General features: G+C 28.6%; 1 protein-coding gene across 3 annotated transcripts in view; it reads right to left on the bottom strand.

The window, feature by feature from the left end:
- Positions 1–12,034: 12,034 nt before the first annotated feature.
- The window catches only part of Cbp53E (Calbindin 53E), an 83,456-nt gene continuing 75,351 nt past the window's right edge, over positions 12,035–20,139 (bottom strand). For all 3 annotated transcript variants that reach the window (XM_075310084.1, XM_075310087.1, XM_075310085.1), the window contains 2 exons: positions 16,590–16,661; positions 12,035–16,426 (listed from right to left, as the gene is read on the bottom strand). In XM_075310084.1, coding sequence (XP_075166199.1) covers positions 16,280–16,426; positions 16,590–16,661 — 219 coding nt within the window. In that variant the 3' untranslated portion in view covers positions 12,035–16,279. The remainder of the gene's footprint in view (positions 16,427–16,589; positions 16,662–20,139) is intronic.

The raw sequence follows: 20,139 nt of genomic DNA, 5'->3' as shown, positions 1-20,139 counted from the left end.
CTAAATATTAGTTCTATAGAAAATTTTGTCAAAAATTTTATTTCTACGGAAAATAAAAAATTTTTATAATTTTTTATGCATTCTGAGCACAAATATATTAAAAAATTTTAAGTTTTCTAGAATGGATTTTGAATTTTTCGACAAAATTTAAATAATTTGTACCATCTTATTTGGCAAAATGTTATTTCTATAGAAAATTTTGTCAAAATTTTTTTTCTATAGAAAATTTTGGCAAATTTTTATTTCTATAGAAAACTTTGGCAAAATTTTATTTCTATAGAAAATTATATCAAAATTTTATTTCTATAAAAAATTTTGTCAAAATTTTATTTCTATAGAAAATTTTGTCAAAATTTTATTGCTATAGAAAGTTTTCTCAAAATATTAGTTCTATAGAAAATTTTGGCAAAATTTTATTTCTATAGAAAACTTTGGCAACATTTTATTTCTATAGAAAACTTTGGGAAAATTTTATTTCTATAGAAAATTTTGTCAAAATTTTATTTCTGTAGAAAATTTTGTCAAAATTTTATTTCTATAGAAAACTTTGGCACAATTTTATTTCTATAGAAAATTTTGTCAAAATTTTATTTCTCTAGAAAATGTTGGCAAAATTTTATTTCTATAGAAAACTTTGTCGAAATTGTATCCCTATAGAACTTTTTTTTCAAAATTTTATTTCTTAGAAAATTTTGTCAAAATTTTATTTCTATAGAAACTTTGGCAAAATTTTATTTCTATAGAAAACTTTGGCAAAATTTTATTTCTATAGAAAATTTTGTCAAAATTTTATTTTTGTAAAAATTTTGGCAAAATTTTACTTCTATAGAAAATCTTGTTAAAATTTTACTCCTATAGAAAATTTTCTCAAAATTTTATTCGTATAGAAATTTTTTTCAAAATTTCATTTCTATAGAAAGTTTTGTCAAAATTTTATGTCTATAAAAAATTTTGTCAAAATTTTATTTCTATAGAAAATTTTGTCAAAATTTTATTGCTATAGAAAGTTTTCTCAAAATATTAGTTCTATAGAAAATTTTGGCAAAATTTTATTTCTATAGAAAACTTTGACAAAAATTTATTTCTATAGAAAATTTTGGCAAAATTTTATTTCTCTAGAAAATGTTGGCAAAATATTATTTCTATAGAAAACTTTGGCAAAATTTTATTTCTATACAATATTTTGTCAAAATTTTATTTCTATAGAAAACTTTGGCAACATTTTATTTCTATAGAAAATTTTGTCAAAATTGTATTTCTATGGAAAATAAACAATTTTTATAATTTTTTATGCGTTCTGACCACAAATATATTCAAAAACTTTAAGTTTTCTAGAATGGATTTGGCATTTTTCGACAAGATTTAAATAATTTGTACCATTTTATTAATTCTTATTCTGTTTTGAAACTATGTGAAACAAAACAAGTTGAAATTACAAATTAAAAATATGAAAAAGTGAAGTATAAAAAATTTAATTAAAAGAACTTCTTGTGTAGGTAAAATAAAAAGTGTTTTTAAAGTTGTGCCTTTAGGAGGACTTAAACTTTTTTGCTGGGTTGATATTAAAAAAAGCGGATTCCTCTTAAATTGGTCAGCGGATTAATACGATTTCTCTATTATCCTTTTATAAGTGGACATCTCCCAAACATAAGCGTAGAAAGGCCACTGGGAGCGGGCTTAAATTAAAATTTAGCCCATTGAAAACCTTTTTAGGTTTATCCACTATATATTATTACTGTATTTGAGATAGGGGGCTAGGTGAAAATTGTCTAGATGCGCTAATGCTGCCAAATGGCGCCAATTCAATTCTGTGCCGTTTCACTGTAGTTGGCTCCACCTGATGGTACCTTTTGCCATTTACGATGGTTAGGTATAATTACATCCCGATAAGGTATAATTTCATGCAAAATGAAAATGAGCAATGAGCTGCTCTCATAGTAAAAAATTACAACATATTTTTAAGTATTTATCTTCTCATATTTATAAAGTTAATATTTATATAACATTAAATCTGATCTGGAAACCTAGACATATGTAAGTATACATATGTATATATTAATCATACTTTTCTCGAAAAGAAAAACAATGAAAAATGAATTGGCTTCATTATAGCTACCAACAACATACAGATGAAAATAAACGAGGCAAAGAAACGAAGGAAGGATAGAAAAAAGACAAATTTGGGACATTAAAATTCATCAAAGAGATTTTTCTTCACTCCTATCAGATGTAGCTGATGATTTTTTGTGAATCTCAATGCAAAAAAAAAACACAACAAATGTCGACGATATAAAAAATAACAATATCTACTAAAATAACAACAATCCTAGGAAAAACAACAACTCAAATACCATTAAAACAAATCGCTCATAAGTTATTCATAAAGACCAGAGAATCATCACCAACGGAAAGGAGCATCAACTACAAAAAAAAAAAAAAAAAACAAAAGACAAAAGAAACACTTTCAAATAAATTTTCATATGCGTGTGTGTGTGCATTTGTGTATGATTCCCCATGTTTTCTGTGAAGGCTTAACATTAACTCCATTTATCTAAAATAGATGAGAAAGAATGTCTAAAGACCTAAAAACCAAATGAAACAAAAGACAGAAATTTATTTGTGTGACATTCCATAACGTTCATTTTACGATATTACAGACTTCCGTTTCCGTATCCGTTTTCCCAGTCATATGTGGAAAGCAGAAGCAGAGCGTATATGTGCCAGTGAATATGTAAGGCGTTTAAGGTTTATGCTATTACTACTGCCAACAAATGCAGATGTTACCTAATTTCCATTCCATTCTCGTTTGATTTTTTTCTTCGCTCACTTTCTTTGAAATGAAAAGCCCTGTGATTTTGCTTTGTTTCAATTTTTCTTTGATTTTATTCTTTGGCTATGTCAACAGCTCCGTTATTTCGTTAACACATGTTGCCAGCCCATTTGCTGCGACCAAATATGGTGGTGTTCTCATTCTAACATACACTTGTGTAACAAATGGCAATGTGTGAGACTTTGTCGGGTAGTGGAGAGAGAGTCAAGGAGTTACGTTCATGTCTTGACAACATTTGACAAAAGTCATAAAAGGTGGTAAAATATAAATCACAAGTTTTTTCCTTCATTTTTTTTTAATTTTCCCGTTTTGCGGGCTATGTCATTTCATGTAGCGCTAGTTTCAGTGTTTTATCTTCAAATTGTTTAGTTGGATAAAATGCACAAAGAGCTATCTTTAAATGTCTTAAGGTTGTGGGCAACTCTCTTTCTCTCATGTTCTTAGCTCAAAATGAGTGAGTGTGTGAGAATTTTCTGAAGAATTGAGCCACTTTGGAGCAAAGGTTATTAACGCTGGTCACATTTCTAAGCGGTTTAAAGATTCTCCAAGTATTTTCACTTTTCTATAGAAAAAACATTTTTACAAAATTTTCTGTAGAAATAAAATTTTGACAAAATTTTCTATAGAAATAAAAGGTTGAGAAAATTTTCAATAGAAAAAAAATTTGACAAAATTTTCTATAGAAATAAAATTTTAACAAAATTTTCTATAGAATTAAAATTTTGACAAGATTTTCTATAGAAATAAAATTTTGACAAAATGTTCTTCATAAATAAAATTTTGAGAAAACTTTGTATGGAAATAAAATTTTGAGAAATTTTTTTTTATACAGAAATAAAAGGTTGAGGAAATGTTCTATAAAAATAAAATAAAATTTTAACAAATTTTCTATAGAAATAAAATTTCGAGGAAATGTTCTATAGAAATAAATTTTTTAGAAAATTTTCTATAGAAATAAAATTTTTAGAAAATTTCTTATAGAAATAAAATTTTGAGACTTTTTTTATAGAAATACAATTTTGAGAAAATTTTCTATAGAAATAAAATTTTAACAAAATTTTCTATAGAATTAAATTTTAACAAAATTTTCTATAGAAATAAAATAAAAATAAAATAAAAATTTGACAAAATTTTCTTCAGAAATTAAATTTTGAGAAAACTTTCTATGGAAATAAAATTTTGAGAAATTTTTTTATACAGAAATAAAAGGTTGAGGAAATGTTCTATAAAAATAAAATTTTGAGAAAATTTTCTATAGAAATAAAGTTTTGGCAAAATTTCCTATAGAAATAAAATTTCGAGGAAATGTTCTATAGAAATAAATTTTTTAGAAAGTTTTCTATAGAAATAAAATTTTTAGAAAATTTCTTATAGAAATAAAATTTTGAGAAAATTTTTTATAGAAATAAAATTTTAAGAACATTTTCTATAGAAAGAGCATTTTGACAAAATTTTTCTATAGAAATAAAATTTTGAGAAAATTTTCTATAGAAATAACATTTTGAGAAAATTTTCTATAGAAATACAATTTTGAGAAAATGTTCTATAGAAATACAATTTTGAGAGAATGTTCTATAGGAAAATTTTATTGTGCTTTTCTATAGAAAGAACATTTTGACAAAAATTTTCTATAAAAATAAAATTTTGACATAATTTTCTGTAGAAATACACTTTTGAGAAAATGTTCTATAGAAATAAAATTTTATTGAGCTAAATATTGAATCGGGCTGAATAGTCTAAATTAGCCTAAAATATTAGCCTTACCTAAGGTGTTAAAATATCTTTTGACCCATATATGGTAAGATGGTATCTTCTATTTATCACTTATGGTTATACCATTTTGCATTTCATCTAAAAATTAATAAGTGTAACTATGTTGTATCATTGATTTGCATTGGTCTTGCAAAATAACCTAGGTGAACTAAGGATAGTAACTACTTTTTGCTAAAAATACCAATATGCAAATCAAATTTAGACATTTATCTTTCTTCACTCCCCCAAGCAATCAAATGTATGAAAGAAGTCAAGCACGCTCCATACAAATGGCAAATGGGTAAAAAAGAAACTTTGAATACGAAATGTATTCCTCCTCCCAGCCCAGAAAACAAATTAGTTTCTAAACAATGAGAAGAGGAAATGCCCTGAAAGTTTATGTCACCTCAAGTATGAGTACTGTTTTTGTAAGCAAATTTGTCCATAAATCGTAATGTCTGGTGGCTTATAAATTCTTGGTATGTATTACCATACTAATGAAAGATTTTTTTCTAATGGAAATGGCGAAAGCATGTCATTCGATTAGGAATTTGGGTATAAGAAATGAAGGGAAATGAAATGTTTACTGCAAATCAATAAATATAAATGTGTCTTAGAATGTGGGTCTTGAAAAGGTCATAGGTGTTTGGAATAAATTAGGATAAGCTTAATGTTGAGGCTTGTAGGAACATATTGAATGTTATGCATTTAAATTACAAGCTTCTTAGATTTTTTTTTTGATATTTTTGTATTAACCTCGACATAGGATTTGACTAAACTACAACATATGAAAAAAATTGAAAAATTTTACCTGTGTGGAAAGTTAAAGAATCTGCATAGCAACTAGAGGTGTGCACGTGAGTAATATTTTACTCACGCTCACGCACACTCACGACGGAAAAATCTTACTCACGCACGCTCACGCACGATATTGTTTGGTAGGACTCACGCTCACGCACACTCACGAAAAAAAAATTTGTACTCATGCACACTCACGCACGAAAATGTCGTAACTCACGAAAAATACCGTGACTCACGAAAAATATCGTGACTCACGAAAAATATCGTGACTCACGAACAAATTTTTGAGTAATTTACCTTAGCGACGTCTCTGAAAACATGAGCATTATTAAAATCGAGAGCGTTATTACACTCTCAACATCCCAGGGGTCACTAAAATTGTAAATTAATTTAACTCTTAAGCGTTTTATGTTGGTGAGCGGGATTATTTTCGTGAGCGTAAATCTTTACTCACGCACACTCACGGAGATAATATTTTCGTGACTCACGCTCACGCACGACATCTTGGTTTGTTAATCACGCTCACGCACACTCACGCCGTTGCCATGAGCGTGACTCATGACTCACGCGTGAGTCACGAAAATTTCGTGTCACGCGCACACCTCTAATAGCAACATCTTTACTGCAGACCTAAAGTCGATTTTATTTAAATCGAAATCATGATAAGGAAACTCGGTTATGAGATCGGACTTGTAGTGTTTTTCGTTCAATTAATTATTTCTCCATGGGTTTGTTAATTTATATCAAGATAAAACTACTCTGAGACTATTCAGAGTGTTTTGGTAAATCGGTTCTTTTTGAGCTTGGCCTTAGATAGGTCACACTTCAGCTGCGCTGCTATTAATTCCGCATAACAAAGAGCTGAGGCGGCTGGATCTCGTGTTCTAGGTAATAAAAACTGACCCTTGTGTGTATCTTGTGGGTATCTACCGATTTTTATGAACGCAATTTTTCATCCAGACCCTCTTATCAGCAGCGGTCTTCTTAACGAACTTGTGGGGTGGCACACATGTTTTTATTTTTTATTTTATTGGTCAAAAATAAAAAAATCTGTATGAAGCTAAGCTCTCCCCCAGAGACCTTTATACGCTTGGTCCATTTCCGGTGAAGGACCCGAGAATTTTTCAGTATCAACCAGGCATAAAAGTATAACGGATTTAGATCACTCAAGCCCAAAATTTGGCAAAAATTTTACCAAAAAACTACCAAACAAAAAAATCTCATTTTGTCAACATTTTATTTCTATAGAAAAATTTGTCAAAGTTTTATTTCTACAGAAAATTTTGCCAAACTTTTACTTCTTTAAAAAATTTAGTCAAAATTTTACTTCTATAGAAAAATGTGTCAACATTTTACCATAAGCGTAGCTAGACAATTTTCCTAGGGGGAGGGGGGTCTGTAGCCCCCCTAGTTAAAAATGAATACACTGAAGTTATAGGGTAAATTAATGTTTTATTTTATAAAAATGAATAAACAAATCAGACTTCAACATAACTAGACAAAAAATTTATAAAAAAAAACAACACAACTGAAAGTAGTTCCACACTTCTTCCCAGCAAAAAATTTTGGTAGTTGTTCTAAAGGCACAACATAAAAAGCACTTCCAAAAATGTCCTCACAAAGAAGTTAATTAATTTAACAACACAGGAAGGTTTTTTTTAATTATATTTTTTAGAACTCGTTTTTTCGCATTTTTATTTGGTAATATTTTTTAAATAGTTTAAAAAAGAGTAAGAGTTATTAATATGGTACAAATTATTAAAATTTTGCCGCAAAAATGCTAAATCCATTCTAGAAAAATCGATCATTTTTGAAAATATTGGAGGTCAAATTTTTCAGACAAGCATTAATGCATTGAAAATCATTAAAAAAATATAAATTTTTTTATTTGGGAATATATCACAAAATTTTTTAATTCACATTATAATGGAGAAACTAACTTACAATTTAGAAAACAATGTTAAGAAATAAAACTATATATCGACAACTGATACCACAATGCAAAGTCGTAAATAGGTTTTCAAATTCGAGGGGGGGGGGGCTAAAATTTTTTTGGGGGGTCTAAGCTCCTCTACAGAGACCTTCCTACGCTTATGCTTTTAACTTCTATAGAAAATTTTCTCAAAACTATATTTCCATAGAAAATTTTGTCAAAATTTTACTCTACAGAAATTTTTTTTAGTTCTACAGAAAATTTTGCCAAAATTTTACTTCTATACAAAATTTTCTCAAAATTATATTTCCATAGAAAATTTTGTCAAAACTTTACTTCAATAGAAGATTTTGTTAAAATGTTTCTTCTATAGCAAATTTTATCAAAATTTTATTTCTATGGAAAATTTTGTCAAAATTTTATTTCTATAGAAAATTTTGTCAAAATTTTACTTCTATACAAAATTTTCTCAAAACTATATTTCCATAGAAAATTTTGCGAAAATTTTACTTCAATAGAAGATTTTGTTAAAATGTTTCTTCTATAGAAAATTTTATCAAAATTTTATTTCTATGGAAAATTTGATAAAAATTTTATTTCTATGGAAAATTTTGTCAAAATTTTATTTCTATAGAAAATTTTCTCAAAACTATATTTCCATAGAAAATTTTGTCAAAATTTTACTTCAATAAGATTTTGATAAAATGTTTCTTCTATAGAAAATTTTATCAAAATTTTATTTCTATGGAAAATTTTATTAAAATTTTATTTCTATGGAAAATTTTGTCAAATTTTTATTTCTATAGAAAATTTTGTCAAAACTATATTTCCATAGAAAATTTTGTCAAAATTTTACTTCAATAGAAGATTTTGATAAAATGTTTCTTCTATAGAAAATTTTATCAAAATTTTATTTCTATGGAAAATTTTATTAAAATTTTATTTCTACACAGAAAAAAAAATTCACGAAAAATTTTCCAATTAAAATTTTAATTGAGTTTTAAAAAATATTCAATTAAAAATTTAATTGAATCAACAAATTTTTAAATTGAAACAAAAATCAATCACATAAATTAATAGTATCAATTAATTTTTTAATTGGATAAATTAATTTTTTAATTGACCTTCAATTAATTTTTTAATTGATACTATCATTTCTGTGATTGAAGACATTTCAATTAAAAAATTAATTGGATCAATTAATTTCGTGATTGAATCAGATTTTTTTTTGTGTGTATGGAAAATTTTGTCAAATTTTTATTTCTATAGAAAATTTTGTCAAAATTGTTGTTACTATGCAAAGTTTTCTAAAAATGTTATTTCTATAGAAAATTTTGTTAAAATTTTATTTCTATAGAAAATTTTGCCCAAAAGAAAATTTTGTCAAAATTTTATTTCTATAGAAAATTTTGTCAAAATTTTATTTCTATAGAAAACCTTTGTTGTTAGCACCTATCTCATTTAATATCATAATTTATTATGGTTTTAAATTCTTTAATAAAATAAAAATAAATAAATAGAAAATTTTGTCAAAATTATATTTCTATAGAAACATTTTTTCAAAATTTTTGTTACTATGCAAAGTTTTCTCAAAATATTATTTTTATAGAAAATTTTGTAAAAATTTTATTTCTATAGAAATGTTTGTCAAAATTTTTGTTACAATGGAAAGATTTCACAAAATATTATTTCTATAGAAAATTTTGTTAAAGTTGTATTTCTTCTGTTTTGTTATTGTTAGGTTGTTCTTCAGTCATGTTTGTTGTTTTGATTTCAGCTTAAAAACATGCGTTGACTAAACTACAAGAGTAGCTTAACCAAGAGATGAAAAGTATATTCTTCAAAATCATTTGAGAAAAGTGAGATATTTTTACAAGCATTTATTTAATTTTTATTCAAATTTGTTTTATTTAGAAATTTTATTTCTATGTATAAAAAATTTTTTCAAAATTGTATGTGTATACAACATTTATGAAGTACCTTTCAGTTGGAGAGGAATAATTTGCAAAATCTACCAAAACATCAAGAATTCTAAAGGGTGGTTAAATTGTAAGGGCCGATGTTGAATGTAAACCACACTTAAATGCCAAGTTTTTTTTCCGAATTTTATTTGACATTTCTCTATTTCAGACTTACTCAATTTGAACCATGGAGAGATATACAATCCAACAACGTGTTAAATGGTTCCAATTTTCGAAGAAAATCATCTTCAGTGATGAGGCACATTTTCACCTCAGTGGATTCGTCAATAAACAGAATTGCCGCATTTGGGCGAATGAGAATCCAAGAGTGATTGTCGAAAAACCAATGCACCCACAAAGAGTGACTGTTTGGTGCGGTTTATGGGCTGGCGGCATCATCGGGCCGTATTTTTTCCAAAATGAGGTCGGTCAGGCAGTTACTGTGAATGGTGTTCGCTATCGTGAGATGATAACGAACTTTTTATGGCCCGAATTGGAATGGATGTGGACGATGTGTGGTTTCAGCAGGACGGTGCCACTTGCCACACAGCTAACGAAACAATGGCTCTTTTGCGCAACAAATTCAATGGCCGTGTTATCTCACGTAATGGCGATGTCAATTGGCCGCCAAGATCATGCGATTTGACACCGTTGGACTTTTTTCTTTGGGGTTATTTGAAAGAAAAGGTGTACGTCTATAAGCCAGTAACAATTCAAGAGCTAAAGGATGAGATAATTCGGCACATTAACGGCATAGTACCTCCATTATGCCTCAGCGTCATCGAAAATTTGGACCATCGGATGAAGATGTGCCACCGAGGTCGCGGTGCCCATTTGGCCGATATTTTGTTCTATACATAATTGAGTAATACCAATATATCATAATAAAATAAAATTACAATAATTTCCAGAATAGTTTGTGTTCTATTCAAAATCAACATCGGCCCTTGAAATTTTAACCACCCTTTACAAATCTGCAAAAAGTAAAAAGAATCTACCATTTTTTGAAGAATTTTACCAACTTTGGCTGCTGAGTCCAGTTGGAATGCCCATGGCCTTCGGCCGAAATGTTTCAATAATGTCTTTATTTGTCTTCATTTTCTAGATAATATTCGGCATTTATTTTTACCCCGCGATCGATGAATGCGACCATCGGCCGTTACTGCGGCCTAAATCATTATCATCAATGCTTGAGTTGCGAATAGCTAATCGTAGGTGTACATTTTCAGCTGACCTCTTTGGCAGTAAACCTGCTCATTTTGTTTATTCACAAATTGCTTAATATGGAATGGCTTCTCCTCGGAAAAAACCTAATTCGGTAGCTGACCATTTTCGTGCAAGTGAACCTCCTTGGCTCTTTTCATTTTAATTTTTTGTTGTGGTCATCGTTGAGCTCTTGCACTTTGGAATTTAAAAAAGATACGTTCTCTGGAAATGTTCAGCTCACGACGAGCACTTTGGAAATGAAGGCAGTCTGAAATTGGTTTCAATACATATCAGCCACTTCCTTATGTTTGGAAACAAAAGGGTGTTTGGATCACTCTGACCATAAGATCATTTTACATTTGTTCACATAGTGGATATGGATTCGACATTGATAGCCCATTTCGATCACTCTGACCATGGCGAGTGTTTAGCCGGTATAAATTTTATAATTTGCATTATTTCTTTATATTCAATTCAGCGGCGGATCGTTAGAGTCCTGAGATCATTTTACCTTTGTCCTAATAGTGACTATGGATACCACATTGTAAATCCCAACTGATTGGACATTTTTTGCCTGGTTGTTCTAAGTACAGTCCACAGTGTTTACAATTCTTTGGTCTCCTTTGTTTAAAACTGAAACCATTTTTTTTTATATGTTTACTATTTTAAATATTTATGTATCAATTCAATTCATGTTGTTCTTAAAAAACTACCCCAGGAATAAATGAGTAGTATTTCTATATCCTTAATAATTCAAACATTCACATATATTTCATGGTAATTTTGCAATATTTGTTATTTTATAACATCTGAATTACCTACATAGCCTAAAGCAAAGCTGATGTAAACGAAATTTTACATAACAATGTATTCGTTAATGTCAACGAAATTGAAAATGTACCATAACAGCACATGGTATTTTCCTTGTACTTACCACAATTGGCACAATTCCAATCAATCACCCCTATAGCTGCCTTTGCAAAAGGGTTTACATTGTCGTTTCAACAAATTTCTTAAGAAGCATACATACATTATTTTGGAGTACCAAACAAATAATGGCTTTGTGAATAGAAAAATTCCATTACCAATTGGTTGTTTGGTATTTTTTTGCATTCAATACTCATATACAACTAAAAAGACCCCATATATTCAAAAGACCATAATGGAAAAAAATAGCAAATGAAATTTGTAGGTTACATAAATAGAAAAAGGATATGTAGTACATCAAGAGTGGCTTTTTTTGCTTGCTAGTCAAAGGGTCCATTTGAAGCAAAGAGATGAATAGGGGGCGGATTTCTTTCACTGGAAAAAGGCCAAGCAATGTTGTTATGAAATATTAATAGAAAATTAACGACAAAATAACCAGCCAGTCTACCTACCATCAATTCAATCATAACAACAAAAGACCTGAAGAGCAATCAACTGCTTGGGTTATTTCCGTTTCCTGTTCATTTTCAAAACGCCAAGTGTTGTTTTGTCAACCTTGCTTTCAGATCTTTGATGTGTGTTTTTTGTTCACCTAAACATCCTTTTAATAATAAATCAAAAAGGTTTTGCCTTCTTATTTGGTTTTTATTTCATTTTTTGTTTATTTTTCCGATTTTTGTTCCATTTGGTATTTTTTTTTTGTTTTTGTTTGATATCTTATAATTATACACTTTTTTATATTTCAGTATTTCAGCATTATTAATGAAGAAAATTTTTATCTTTGGAAATTTTGTTCTATTGAAAGATTTGGTTTCTAGGTAATTTTTGTTCGCATAATTTTTTTCTTCGGTTTAGGAAAGCTTTGATATGATATAAAGAGTTTTTTTTTCGTTTGTAACATCAAGTTTTACTTTTAGGTAATAATTTTGTTAATAGCATAAATTTAAATTATGGTTCAATAAAATATAATATAGGTATTAGTTTAAAAAAGGGGGGGCGGGGGGGGGGATAGCACCTCATAGTTAATTTAGCTAAAGTTGGGGTTCAATAGGGTCTTAGATTTAAAATAGATCAAAGTAAAGAAAACTCAAATATTTTTATATATTATTTTGAAGAAATTGAATATTTGTTTATTTGCATATATAAATATATTTGGATTTTCTTAGAAATGTTATTTAAATTTGTTACTCACATACTTAACATCAATTATATATATGTATATGTAAATATAAATTTTCTGCGGCATATATTTTATTTATTTAAATTTTTGTTTCACTGGTATTTATTGATTTTTAAAATTTGTCTCATTTTGAATTTGTTTTTTTATTGTTTTTTGTTTATAGCATAACATTTATAAAATTTATTTCAGATTTCAACATTTTTCTTTGGTATATATTCTTATGTAGTTTTATTGTTTTTGCTGTTATTGTTTATTTCGAATTTCTTCATATTTATGGCTTTCAATTTTTTTTTTTTTGAATTTATTTTAATTTCTTTTTTATTTATAAGGTATCTTTCTCTCATAATTATTTAAAATAGTTTTTATTTTCATATCAAGCTTCTTAGTATTTAAGAAGCTTTGATTCAATTTAGAAAATATGAAAATTTATTAGATTACTAAATCATTTGGTCAAAATAATGGCTGGGAAAATCAAATGACATTCCTTTATAGATCACCATAATCAAAGCGAAACTTTATATCTTTCCATACACACAAAAAAATATTTTTTTTTCTTTAATTACAAAATTAATTGCTCCAATAAATTTTTAATTGAAATATCTTCCAGCACAGAAATGGTAGTATCAATTAAAAAAATTAATTGAAACTAATAATTTTTGTGTTTGATTTTTGTTTCAATTAGAAAATTGCTGAATCAATTTAATTTTTAATTGAATATCTTTTAAAACTCTATTAAGACATTAATTGGAAAAATTCAAAATAAGAGTTTGCTGAATCAATTTAATTTTTAATTGAATATTTTTTAAAACTTTAATTGGAAAAATCTTCGTGATTATTTTTTCTGTGTTTATTCAGGGTTATGTACCCAACCAATTATTGGCTATGTGAAAGTAATACCCATGGTAATATGTCACGTATGATCAATATTAATATTAAATTGGTTATGGCTATCCAACAAACGTATGATTAATTGGAACTATATGTAGTAGAGGTTTGCACAATTCCATTTGTAAATGCAGAGTACACGTGTACTTGCTAAATGAGTACATCTATTTGAGAGAGTCGCAAAACAATTGGTATACATTTTAATGAACACCAAAATCCACGAGTAACTTCTTGTTGCTACTCTGATGTCTTCACTACCAACAAACACATATTCCTCTTTCTCTCTTATTGAAGTGTACTCAGAGTGATCACGTCGAGTATGTTGCGAGAACAAAACTTCATAGAGTACTCCATGTACCACGTGCAGTTTCAGAAATACAAAAAAAAACAGTTACTCTTCATAATATATGTTTTGGAATTGATATATAGAATGGCAAACGTTAAGGTAAGAGTGTGATATACATAAATATATGAAATATGTGACATACATACATATCTATGATTAATAATAATGGAAAGTTTTGCTTCGCACATTACTGTGCGAAGTGAAGAGAAGAGAATCCATGTTGTACTTTTTCTCAAGTACTTACATTTTTATTGTTCCTTTTTTCGGAACACATATTGTTTGGGATAAGTACTTGGTGGTATTTGACAAGCACGTGTTCTCTTCACTTCTCTACTTGCGCTCTAAGAGAAAGACAGTGTATGTACTAATTCGACAGCGAATTGCATACATGTAGTGAAAAGTTATTCGATGCAGACCTCTAATATGTAGATTAACACCATGGCCACCGTGGTGTATGAAAAATAATAATATTGCTATTAAGGTCCCTATTGCGTATAATTAATTTAAATAATAATTTAAAATGGTATACGGGGATCACGGCAAGTGATATTAACAAAATAACTTAATTAATACTTTCATATTAATATATATAATTAAATACCATTTTGCATATAAGGGTTTAAATTAATTTTCTTTGGAAAATCAATTTTTCTTGGGGAAATTCCAAATTCAATAAACGACCAAATTTTACAAGTCTATGGCAAAAAATAGATTATTCCTCCTACAAAACGATAATGGCGATATTTTCTTTATTCTAAAATTTCTCATTACTTGCCATCATTTTGACCAATTCATTTTGAGAGTTTTACAATAATTTCTTTTTAACTAATTATTGACCTTTAATTGGCATTATCTCTAGCTTATATTGTTTATTTTGGCCTGGATTTTGTTTTATGTTTTTATTGAGATGGAAAAAAGCTTTAATTTTTGAGACATTTTATTGTGAAACTAAGGTAAAATTTTCAATTTAAAATTTCTAAGGAATAAATTTCAAGGATTTTGGTTAATAAGATTTTCCATACCAATATTTCTATTAATATTTTTTTTATAGAATATACTTAACTATGTGGGGATAAAAAGGGGTCATTTAGTTGGGATATTATTGAATAATATGCCCAGAAGGATATTCCAAAGGGCCAGAGATTTTTTGTCATTAGCTACAGATTCAGGAAAAAATATACCCGAGGAAGTTTTTATAAAAATTAAATAGATATTTTATACCAAGCAATGAATTGATCTGTATTGAACACGAATAAATCTAACACGCATATCTAGTTCAAATAAATATAAGATTTCGTAACAGAATTGGGGGTTTAGTCATCAATATTCTAATAAGGGCCATGTAAGGTAAGGTTAGTTTTTCCCATTATTATCCTTAGGGCAAGAAAACTTTCTTTCTTTCTTTTCCTTTTTTTCTTTTACGTTTCCTTAAAACTAGCCCCAACTATTTGCCTTTTTATTTATTTCATTTGATTTTTAGCGTGAAATGCTAACTTAGTACCCACTTTTTTATGATTTAAAAATCTCCCCAGGAATATTATCTCATATACCGAATCTCTAGAGATATCCTCAAATGTTTTTTATCCCGTTTTATTGTGTTTTCTTTTTTGCTTCCAAGAATTTTCTATAATTTTTTTAGTTTTTTCCTTTTTTGTAAACATCATCTAAAAAAATTAATAAACAAAAACTAATATAAATCTCTCTTAAAAATTAACATAATAAAATCGTTGATTTTTCATTAATTCGTTTATATGGTTTTGTTGTTTCTCTTATAATTTTCCTTTTTGTTGTTTTGTTGCTTGACTTTTATGTTATCACCTTATGTAATAAAAAAAATGGCAAATTCCACATAAATATTCAAAATTATTATTATTTTTTTTTTTAAATTTATATAGCTTCACAATTCAGCTGAATTTATTTGTTTTGCATAATACATTCATATATATATATGGACTTACAAAAACATATATATTTTTTTCAAAATGTTTAAATATCGATAAAATAAAAAAAAAAATATTATTTTTAAATATAAATTTAAAAACAAAAGTTTAAAATATTTGCTATAATTACACGATATCGTAGGGTTTTACGATTTAATTTGCTGCCATATATATTATACAGATATATATTTATTTAGTTATTATTCCTTAATTGAATAATATATTTTTTTAATTTTCATATATATTTATTTTAATCTGGCTTACCTAAAATTTTTTTTTATGTTTCAAATATTTGAGTATATGTTTGTTTGTTGTTGTGTTGTTGTTGTTGTTTTTTTTAATTTCTTTCAAAATGACTTTAGTGGTCACCAAAAATAAAATTATTTTTATTTAAATTCCAAATTGAATTTTTTGTCTAAATTTTGAGCAGTGATTTGCATAACAATCCCAGCATGAGATTTCCTCTATTCATCCACTGCTTTTTTTTTGGCTTTTGTATTTTACATGTTAATAGCTGTTTACTGTTCATCTTCTGGTGGCATTTTGGCCAAGGTTAACAAAATCATGGTTAATTCTTTACGTGAGATTTTGCCATCCTTGTCATAGCCTACACCACGCAAGATGGTCTCTTCAAAAGCTTTCAAATCCTGGGCATCATAGTCATCCTTTAATAAGTAGAAGAAATAACAAAATATAAATATATTGGATAGTACAATCGCAAAAAAACTATTTTATGGTTGAATAAATTTATTGCAAAATGTTGGCCAAAAAATTGGAAATAGAAAAAGCAAACCCCGAAAAAACAATATTTTATTTTAGGTAACCTACCTTTTTCACCAGCTCCAATAAATCTTTAAGGAATCCTTTAAGTTCTTCATTTTCAATCGAACCGCTATTATCCTTTTGAGCAATAATACAGAAGGCACAAGAACCACAAAATAAATAAAAGAGAAGAGAAAAGAAAAAAATGTGATTGTCAAAAGGAATTAGCATCTGTTTTCGATAGATATATAATTTGAATTTGTCAAATCCTAACAAGAATATAGATGTTCAAATAAATATACAAAATTCCTTAAGAGGCAATCTTCCTAAATCCCTTAATAAAGGAGTTGTAGAAACACAATTTCTTCTTATAAGAAAAATCCCAATCATCAGTTTATTCCATATATATACATAGTATTTCCCTAATGATTCTGCTGATGATAATGATGATTGGCATGATAATTATGCCCTATATATGTGTTTATTTGTATTGCTCAATGAGAATCAAATGACTTAGGGGAATATTTTATTGTTCCAGAGAATCAATTTTCTCTGTGGGCAACAAAATGTATCAATAAAAACCAAATAATTAAATTCTAAGAATTTATTCAGCTTATATTTTTGTGGGATAGAGAAATATTTAGGTAGTGGTAGTGGCGTATGATTAAGAGGAAATAAACAAAACTTGGTACATTTGAGAGATTTTAAAAATTATTTATTTCCCATGTCCTTTCGTGAGAAATATCTGAATATTTAACGATTTATTTATGTGATACAAAAAAGTAAATTTTTACCAAATTTATATATACCCCAATATTCTACTAACAATCAATAGATGGGCAGAGAGACGGTTGAAACGGACAGACGAATAGGAATAAAATCACTTACTCGTAGTATGTGATTTTATTTTGATCGCTATACAAAGTGGAATTCTGAGCTTAAATTATTAAGATTATTGTTATTAAAATTAAAGAAATTATTTTCTAACCATATAACTATAGTAGGGTTATAAAGGGTGATTCTTTTGAGGTTAGGATTTTCATGCATTAGTATTTGACAGATCACGTGGGATTTCAGACATGGTGTCAAAGAGAAAGATGCTCAGTATGCTTTGACATTTCATCATGAATAGACTTACGATCTGCCACAACGTCGAATTTTCAGTGAATGGGCCCTAGAAAAGTTGGCAGAAAATCCGCTTTTTTATCGACAAATTTTGTTCAGCGATGAGGCTCATTTCTGGTTGAATGGCTACGTAAATAAGCAAAATTGCCGCATTTGGAGTGAAGAGCAACCAGAAGCCGTTCAAGAACTGCCCATGCATCCCGAAAAATGCACTGTTTGGTGTGGTTTGTACGCTGGTGGAATCATTGGACCGTATTTTTTCAAAGATGCTGTTGGACGCAACGTTACGGTGAATGGCGATCGCTATCGTTCGATGCTAACAAACTTTTTGTTGCCAAAAATGGAAGAACTGAACTTGGTTGACATGTGGTTTCAACAAGATGGCGCTACATGCCACACAGCTCGCGATTCTATGGCCATTTTGAGGGAAAACTTCGGAGAACAATTCATCTCAAGAAATGGACCGGTAAGTTGGCCACCAAGATCATGCGATTTGACGCCTTTAGACTATTTTTTGTGGGGCTACGTCAAGTCTAAAGTCTACAGAAATAAGCCAGCAACTATTCCAGCTTTGGAAGACAACATTTCCGAAGAAATTCGGGCTATTCCGGCCGAAATGCTCGAAAAAGTTGCCCAAAATTGGACTTTCCGAATGGACCACCTAAGACGCAGCCGCGGTCAACATTTAAATGAAATTATCTTCAAAAAGTAAATGTCATGGACCAATCTAACGTTTCAAATAAAGAACCGATGAGATTTTGCAAATTTTATGCGTTTTTTTTTTTAAAAAAGTTATCAAGCTCTTAACAAATCACCCTTTATATGCTGATAATAATACACAGATAAATAGATATTTTTGTCTTCAATTACGAAATTAATTATACCCTTCACCACTACTGTGGTGCAGGGTATAATAAGTTTGTGCATTTGTATGTAACGCCAAGAAGGAAAAGTCTGAGACTCATCGTTTAGTATGCCGATCGTCTTAGAATTAAATTCTGAGTCGAATTAGCGATGTCCGTCTGTCTGTCTGTTCATGTATTGTTGTGCGCAAAGTACAGGTCGCAGTTTAAGTCCGATCGTCCTCAAATTTGGTATGGGGTCGTTTTTTGGAACAAAGACAATCGCTATTGATTTTGGAAAAAAATCGGTTCAGATTTAGATATAGCTGCCATATATATTTATCCCCGATCTGGTCATAATTGGCATGTTTATCAACCGATGTTCTTCAAATTCAGTACATCCGAATATTTTATGAGTCTCGAAAAACTTGCAAAATATCAGCTAAATCGGTTCAGATTTAGATATAGCTCCCATATATATCTTTCGTCCGATTTAGACTCATATGACAACAGAGGCCAAAATTTACTACCGATTTTCGTGAAATTTTGCATAAAGAATAGAATTGATATACTACGAATGTTTGGGAAATTTGATTGAAATCGGTTCAGATTTAGATATAGTTCCTATATATATCTTTCGTCCGATATAGACTAATACGGTCCCAGAAGCCAGAGTTTTACCCCAATTTGGTTGAAATTTTGCACTAGGAGTAGAATTAGCATTGTAGCTATGCGTGCCAAATTTGGTTTAAATCGGTTCAGATTTAGATATAGCTCCCACATATATATCTTTCGCCCGATTTATACAGATATGGCCACATAAGCTTAAATTTTACTCCGATTTACGTGAAATTTTGCACAGGGTGTAGACTTAAAATTCTTACTATGCATGCCAAATTTGGTTGAAATCGGTTCAGAGTTAGATATTGCTCCCATATATATATGTTTTTCTGATTTCGACAAAAATGGTCAAAATACCAACATTTTCCTTGTAAAATCACCACTGCTTAGTCGAAAAGTTGTAAAAATGACTCTAATTTTCCTAAACTTCTAATACATATATATCGAGCGATAAATCATAAATAAACTTTTGCGAAGTTTCCGTAAAATTGCTTCAGATTTAAATGTTTCCCATATTTTTTTACTAACATTGTGTTCCACCCTAGTGCATTAACCGACTTAAATTTTGAGCCTATAGATTTTGTAGAAGTCTATCAAATTCTGTCCAGATCGAGTGATATGTAAATGTATGTATTTAGGACAAACCTTTATATATAGCCCCCAACACATTTGACGGATGTGATATGGTATCGACAATTTTGATCTACAAAGTGGTGCAGGGTATAATATAGTCGGCCCCGCCCGACTTTAGACTTTCCTTACTTGTTTTTAATTGAAATTTCTTTTTCGATCGCAGAAATGATAGTCAACTAAAAAATTAATTGACCCAAATAAAAATTTAATTGATACTATTAATTTCGGTGATTGATTTTTGTTTCAATTAAAATTTTTTTGAACCAATTAAATTTTTGAAATTAAAATTTTTACAATTCAATTAAAATTTTAATTAGAAAATTTTTTGCAATATTTTTTTGTGTGTATTTACTTTTTAAAGTTCGGAAAAAAGTATGCCCCTACTATATTCGAAG

This window comes from Haematobia irritans, chromosome 5, assembly GCF_050003625.1.
Source record: "Haematobia irritans isolate KBUSLIRL chromosome 5, ASM5000362v1, whole genome shotgun sequence".
NCBI lineage: Eukaryota > Metazoa > Arthropoda > Insecta > Diptera > Muscidae > Haematobia > Haematobia irritans.
Note: the sequence above shows the minus strand (reverse complement) of the source record. Positions and strands in the feature narration are given on the sequence as shown.